Source organism: Salvelinus alpinus, chromosome 28 (genome assembly GCF_045679555.1).
Source record: "Salvelinus alpinus chromosome 28, SLU_Salpinus.1, whole genome shotgun sequence".
NCBI classification, from domain to species: Eukaryota; Metazoa; Chordata; class Actinopteri; order Salmoniformes; family Salmonidae; genus Salvelinus; species Salvelinus alpinus.
In genome coordinates this window covers 32,489,727-32,497,745 of record NC_092113.1, presented here as the reverse complement: position 1 = coordinate 32,497,745, position 8,019 = coordinate 32,489,727, and the positions used below count along the sequence as shown (strand labels likewise).

At 44.8% G+C, this 8,019-nt stretch overlaps 1 protein-coding gene across 3 annotated transcripts in view; it reads right to left on the bottom strand.

Moving 5' to 3' along the window:
- LOC139557720 (calcium-binding and coiled-coil domain-containing protein 1-like) overlaps positions 1-5,862 on the bottom strand; it is a 29,748-nt gene extending 23,886 nt beyond the window's left edge. For 2 of the 3 annotated variants that reach the window (XM_071372842.1, XM_071372846.1), the window contains exons 1-3: positions 5,692-5,862; positions 1,356-1,521; positions 1,031-1,133 (exon numbers count right to left, since the gene is read on the bottom strand). In XM_071372842.1, the coding sequence (XP_071228943.1) occupies positions 1,031-1,133; positions 1,356-1,487 (235 nt within the window). In that variant the 5' untranslated portion in view covers positions 1,488-1,521; positions 5,692-5,862. Of the gene's footprint in view, positions 1-1,030; positions 1,134-1,355; positions 1,522-5,138; positions 5,628-5,691 lie in introns of those variants that run through there. The other variant, XM_071372844.1, reaches the window with a different exon arrangement.
- Positions 5,863-8,019: the final 2,157 nt, after the last annotated feature.

The window sequence follows — 8,019 nt, the reverse complement described above, 5'->3', positions numbered from 1 at the left end:
TATTTATTTTAACTTGTGTGCTTTAACCATTTGTACATTGTTACAACACTGCATATATATAATATGACATTTGTAATGTCTTTATTGTTTTGAAACTTCTGTATGTGTAATGTTTACTGTTCATTTTTATTGTTTATTTGACTTTTGTATATTACCTACCTCACTTGCTTTGGCAATGTTAACACATGTTTCCCATGCCAATAAAGCCCCTTGAATTGAATTGAAATTGAATTGAATTGAATTGAATTGAATTGAGAGAGAGAGAGAGAGAGAGAGAGAGAGAGAGAGAGAGAGAGAGAGAGAGAGAGAGAGAGAGAGAGAGAGAGAGAGAGAGAGAGAGAGAGAGAGAGGGAAACAATCTGATCATCTCCTTTCTATAACACAATGTAACTTATTGAGTCCTTTCTCTGCTTTAAATATCATTCAGGAGCCTACAGTACCATCCAACAGGCTAATTCCATTTACTGAAAGATCAATTCAAAGTTAGAGCTTTTCCTTACAGACCTTGGCAGAGTATGAATGTTGTGAAATACAGATCTATACCAACACACTGTTGAACGCTCTCACACTTTTATTAAGTGTGGATATCTATCTTTATTTCATTACTTTATTTTTATTTCACCTTTATTTAACCAGGTAGGCTAGTTGAGAACAAGTTCTCATTTGCAACTGCGACCTGGCCAAGATAAAGCATAGCAGTGTGAACAGACAACACAGAGTTACACATGGAGTAAACAATAAACAAGTCAATAACATGGTAGAAAAAAAAAGAGAATCTATATACAATGTGTGCAAAAGGCATGAGGTAGGCAATAAATCGAATAATTACAATTTAGCAGATTAACACTGGAGTGATAAATCATCAGATGATCATGTGCAAGAAGAGATACTGGTGTGCAAAAGAGCAGAAAAGTATACCCTAAACATGTAAATTACTGGATTTATGTATGCTATAGTCTCTGAACAGAGTATAAATGTTGACCAGGCACACTGTCAGAAATAGAGGAAGGGTTTGAAAAGAGAGCAGTACCCTGGAAATGGACACAGCAGTTGACATCTGTGCCCTCCTGGTAGCCTGCCGGGGCCAGGGCCCAGACAAAGGTGTGGTAGTCCTTCACTGACAACCATCCCACCTGAGGGAGTCAGCGGAGAGAGAAGAGAGAGAGATCAACATTGAGAGACCGACAAGGGGACAGGGACATAGACAGGGAGGCACACACGTAAACACACAACAATTCTGGTTGTTAATACATCAAGAATTGTTTTGCATTCCACTTTATTTACACTCAACAGAGTCTGCCACTCCTCACACTCAGTTTGTAGTTATCAGGTTAACTTGATCAGGTTAACTTTACCTTGAAGAGTCCGACCCAGTCATGGCTGGCCCAGGTATGTTGTGAGCTGATACTGTAGTGGCACTCCACGCGGCTCTGAGGGAAGTAGCTACTACCCACGTTCCTAAACTCCACCCTCGAAGCCTTCTCCATGGCAACACAGTAACACAGGTAGACTGGCGAACACCTGTGGGAATACATGGTAAAGGGAGGAAAAATACAGTCAGGCATCCCTTTTATTTCACAATACGTATAACCACAAATAAATTAGTCAAACACTTTTACATACTTGCGCTGCACTTGATTGAAATGTTTGATAAGACAGAACCAATAGAGTAGTCACAAAAATGCAAACTTCAAGCTAAATTAAGCACACCTAAAATAATTTATAATATTTGACATACAGTATATATTTGTCTGGAACTCAAGGACCTGTTCAGAGGAGCACATTGAGAAGTAGGTAAGAGGTGACTGCTGTGAAACAAATGGCTGAGAGAAAGAGAGGTGTACTCTGGGAGTGTTTGTTCAATGTAAGTGGATCTCTTCAATGAGCATATGGAGGTCATGTAGAGGCATGGGGGAAAGACACCACCTACACCCTGACACCCCCTACACCCTGACACCCCAGACCCTGACACACCCTACACCCTGACACCCCCTACACCCTTACACCCCAGACCCTGACACCACCTACACCCTGACACCCCAGACCCTGACACCACCTACACCCTGACACCCCAGACCCTGACACACCCTACACCCTGACACCCCCTACACCCTGACACCCCAGACCCTGACACACCCTACACCCTGACACCCCCTACACCCTTACACCCCAGACCCTGACACCACCTACACCCTGACACCCCAGACCCTGACACACCCTACACCCTGACACCCCCTACACCCTTACACCCCAGACCCTGACACACCCTACACCCTGACACCCCCTACACCCTGACACCCCAGACCCTGACACACCCTACACCCTGACACCCCCTACACCCTGACACCCCAGACCCTGACACCCCCTACACCCTGACACCCCCTACACCCTGACACCCCCTACACCCTGACACCCCCTACACCCTGACACCCCCTACACCCTGACACCCCAGACCCTGACACACCCTACACCCTGACACCCCCTACACCCTTACACCCCAGACCCTGACACACCCTACACCCTGACAAACCCAGCACCCTGACACCCCAGACCCTGACACCCCCTACACCCTGACACCCCAGACCCTGACACACCCTACACCCTGACACCCCCTACACCCTTACACCCCAGACCCTGACACCCCCTACACCCTGACAGACCCAGCACCCTGACACCCCAGACCCTGACACACCCTACACCCTGACACCCCCTACACCCTTACACCCCAGACCCTGACACCCCCTACACCCTGACAGACCCAGCACCCTGACACCCCAGACCCTGACACACCCTACACCCTGACACCCCCTACACCCTTACACCCCAGACCCTGACACCCCCTACACCCTGACAGACCCAGCACCCTGACACCCCAGACCCTGACACCCCCTACACCCTGACAGACCCAGCACCCTGACAACCCCTACACCCTGACAGACCCAGCACCCTGACACCCCCTACACCCTTACACCCTACACCCTGACACCCCCTACACCCTTACACCCCAGACCCTGACACCCCCTACACCCTGACAGACCCAGCACCCTGACACCCCAGACCCTGACACCCCCTACACCCTGACAGACCCAGCACCCTGACACCCCAGACCCTGACACCCCCTACACCCTGACAAACCCAGCACCCTGACACCCCAGACCCTGACACCCCCTACACCCTGACACCCCCTACACCCTGACACCCCAGACCCTGACACCCCCTACACCCTGACAGACCCAGCACCCTGACACCCCAGACCCTGACACCCCCTACACCCTGACACCCCCTACACCCTGACACCCCAGACCCAGACCCTGACACCCCCTACACCCTGACAAACCCAGCACCCTGACACCCCAGACCCTGACACCCCCTACACCCTGACAAACCCAGCACCCTGACACCCCAGACCCTGACACCCCCTACACCCTGACAAACCCAGCACCCTGACACCCCAGACCCTGACACCCCCTAAACCCTGACAAACCCAGCACCCTGACACCCCCTACACCCCCTACACCCTGACACCCCAGACCCTGACACCCCCTACACCCTGACAAACCCAGCACCCTGACACCCCAGACCCTGACACCCCCTACACCATGACAGACCCAGCACCCTGAACCCCCAAGCTGCCTGACACCCCCAGCCCCCTGACACCCCTTCCCCTGACACTCTCAGCCCTGACACCCCCAGCCCCCTGACACCCCTTCCCCTGACACTCTCAGCCCTGACACCCCCAGACCCCTGGGCTACTAACACCTCGATGACAGTGAGGCCCATAACTACCATGATTCATTACCTCTACTACATGACAACACACACACAAAGACACTCTGCCAAATGCCAACAACACTGTCACAGACTATTTATTTCAGCCATTGCCCAATGTCTTATTGTTATTGTTCACCACTCTAGTTATGTGTCGACATGCATATAGGCCTACAGATGACTTCATGCTTAAAAAGTCAACAGCTACGTGGGACTTCAATTGCACTCTAAGCATGCTGAATGCAAAGCTGAACGCTCAACCACCCTAATCATTTCACACAGTTAGGCATAATCTAGTATTGAGGCCGAGACACAGTAGCCAACAGGAGAGGTGCGATACCGTTCACTATTGTACTGGCATAAATCAAATCCAATGTTATTTGTCACATGCGCCGAATACAACAGGTGTAGACCTTACAGTAAAATGCTTACTTACAAGCCCTTAACCAACAATACAGTTTAAAAAAAAAAAAGTGTTAAGAAAGTATTTACTAAAATAAAATGAAGTAAAAAATATAAAAAATATAAATACATTTAGGATAAAAAAAATAGACAATAAAATAAACAGTAACAAGGCTATATACAGGGGTACCGGTACTGAGTCAATGTGCAGGGCACAGGTTAGTCGAGGTTATTTGAGGTAATATGTACATGTAGGTAGAGGTAAAGGTGACTATCTTTGGGATTACATGACTAATGTCTAAATCCCAGTAATACAATGTAACCTCAAATGAACAAAGTAAACAGGGGCATTGTGATAGAGAATGGTATGGAGCAGTAGGTCATTTCTAACTTGTATTTGACTAACATATTCTCCATATTACAAAGATTACAAAAGGTAAATAGTGAGTCTACTGTTTAACCCACTTCATATGTATAAACAGTATTCTAGTCAAGGCTCATCCTATATAACTACTGCTGTACACACCTTTTCTATTCATATACTGTTCATACTGTCTAAACACACCATCATATACATATGTATTTATATTCCTGACTCTGACATTGCTCGTTCTAATATTTCTATATTTCTTAAATAATGTATTTTTATTTTTGGATTTGTGTGTATTGTTTTGTATTGTTAGGTATTGCTGCACTGTTGGAGCTAAACATTTCGCTACACCTGCAACATCCGCAAAATATGTGTACAAAACGAATAACATTTGATTTGAATGTGTATTAGGTAATACCACGTTTATAGGACATGTATAACCCATTAAGAAGCACAACAAAAACAACCTGCATTATTGCACCTGACAAGAGCATTTGTGTTATGTTTATTTTGTTAGAAATTAACAAAAGTCCACAAATAATACAATCTGTGATTAAAAAACGACTTATTTTACTATATAAGATAAAACAAAAAATACCTCTAAACTGTGTGAGTGTTCAAATAACACCGAGGAGATGAGTGTTCAAGACAAGGCCCAGTAGCCTAGCAGCAGTAGCCTAGCAGCAGTAGCCTCCAGTGTGCGCACTAGACCAGTGGTTCCCAAATAGGGGTACTAGGATTCCTGGGGGTACTTGGCCTAACCACAGGGGGTACTTGAGAAGACTCGTGAGATCATTGGCCTACTGGTAAAAATGCACATGAGGGACATGAGGGGGTACTTCAGGGCTACTGCGGGTAAAGCAAAATTCAGCTGGTGCTACAGTAAACGAAAAAGGTTGAGAGCCATTGCACTAGACTAGTTAGTACAAAATAAACTCTCTCTTTATGCGCAAAAGCAATAATAATCAGGACCATCGGGCCCGTTAACCGATCTCACCGTAATCTGAAATAGAAAAGAAAACTTGTGCATCAACAACAAATACTTGTGCGTTAGCATCACTAAACAGGACAATAAGCTAGTTTTCCTTTGTCTGCAGAGGGAGAACTCTACGCAGATACAGATCGACAGAGTTTCTTCTACTGTGACGTACCTTATTCTGGCCTTTTTGCTCTCCAATTGAGTCGTCACTATTAGATTAAAGTGAGGCAAAGTGTCAGAAAACGGTGTCAGAAAACAACGATTCTAAAGATGCATAACGGCGTCTCTTTGGCTCAACTGTTCCACTAACCTAGAACAGTAACATAAACACATGCATCACAGAGTGGTGGTGTGTTTGCTGTATTATGGGAACTGCTGTTCTTTATGACTGACTGAAGCACAAATCTGAAGCTAGAGATGATAGAATAAAACTACAACCCCCAAACACAGATGAGACGCTTGAAAGTGCATAACGTTCTACTGTAATGTGATGCTTGTAGCGTCCATGGCTGGTGATTCATTATGTTTTATTCGCCGATTGCAATACACGGTCACTCTCATTGGTCATACCACATGGCCTTATAATAAACGGTCCTACTCCAGCGGCAAGTCATTGATGTGCAGAGAAAAACAACTCATCGGGTTTAATATGAATTGCGAAATAATGGATGAAGGGTAGATTTTGATGAGAGCAACCATATCCACTGCATTTGCAACAACAAAATGTGTTATTGCTATAATTGCATACTGTCCTGTAAAATGATAGGCTATGAATTACTTGCCCATCTCCAGGAAAAGCAGAGGTCTTAATTTACTCCGGAATGACACTTGAGCACGGCAGCATTGACAGGTGAAGAGACATGACAGGAGAGATGTTGGCGAGGTAATATTGCAACGTGACCCCAATAAACTACCTTCCAGTGAATGCGTTATAACATTGGCTGAAATAGTACTCACACACAACTATTTCATGTTTCTAAATGATTTCTTTATTCAGACGAAGGGTACTGCTATGGGATCCCCCATGGCTCCTAACTATGCTCATTTGTATGTGGGTTACATGGAGAAACAGTCCATTTTCAATCCTCTCAACAATGTTTTCTTGCCTAACATCATTGTTTGGAAACGGTATATTGATGATATTTTTGTTCTATAGAGGGGTGATGCAAAACAGCTCCAGGCATTCCATACTTTTCTTAACTCCTGTTCTGAGCATCTGAGATTTACTATGCAATCTGATACACGTCAAATCAGTTTTCTTGATCTTCTGATCTTGTGTGAAAATAATGTTCTATACACTGATCTTTACAGGAAACCTACTGATCGTAACAGTTTGAGGGCTGACAGTTGTCACCCACTTCCCTTGAAAAATAGTTTGCCCTACAGCCAATTATGTCGAATCAAAAGAATTTGCAAAAAACAATCAGATTTCGACAGAAATATGGCTGAGACGCAAAGAAAGTTCAAGGAGAGGTGGTACAAAAATGATCAGATTAATATTGCCATTGAGAAAATTCAAAACAAAACGAGACATTACCTTTTTCAAGGGCAGTCTCGCAAAAAGACGCATTCTTGCATTCTAACTACCCGCTATTCAAAGCGCTCTGAACAAATTAAGGGAATCGTTCACAAACATTGGCACATTCTAAAATCCGATGATAGTCTCGGTAATGTGTTTTCGGACCTTCCCTTGGTCATATTTTCGCGGGGCAGAAATCTCAGAGACCAATTGGTACCCTCTGATTTACCACCCCAAGATATTCCTGAACAACGTCTATTTGCGCCCCTACTGGATGGAAATTACAAGTGTAATGGCTGTGCTCAATGCAATGGCACTTATAAATGCAGATCCTTCAAACACCCACAAACAGGGAAATCGATCCCAATCAAAGGTGTTATTACGTGCTCCACTAAGGCAGTTATTTATCTTATAACTTGTCCATGTGGTAAAAATTATGTGGGTAAAACAAAGTGTGAATTAAAAGTACGTATCTCAGAGCATCGTAGCACCATTAGGTGCCAAAACTTAACCTACCCAGTTGCGGCCCACTCAGGCCACTCGATTTCGTCTCTGCGTTATATTGGCATCGAACATGTCACCCTCCCTAGGAGAGGGGGTGACCTTGATAATTTATTGTTAAAACGAGAGGCTGCTTGGATCTTTAACTTAAAGACCCTTGCTCCCTTCGGTCTCAACGTGGACTTTGATCTGAAGCCATTCTTGTGATTGTTGTGATTGTTGTGACTTTGCCATTGTGGTTGTTTGTAGGCTTGTGTGGTCTTAAGTGAGTCTATGATCGTATGTTATCCATTTGTATTTATTGTATGCTGCTCTTTCTATGCCATTTTAATATTTGAGAAATTAACCAATGATATTAGGCCACTCTTGGCCATGATTACAGACACCTGTGTGTCTTGACACTATATATAAACGAGTCATCCCGCAGTGTCTGTGATTGTACCCTGATGAAGACAGCTTGCCTGTCGAAACGTTGGTAAA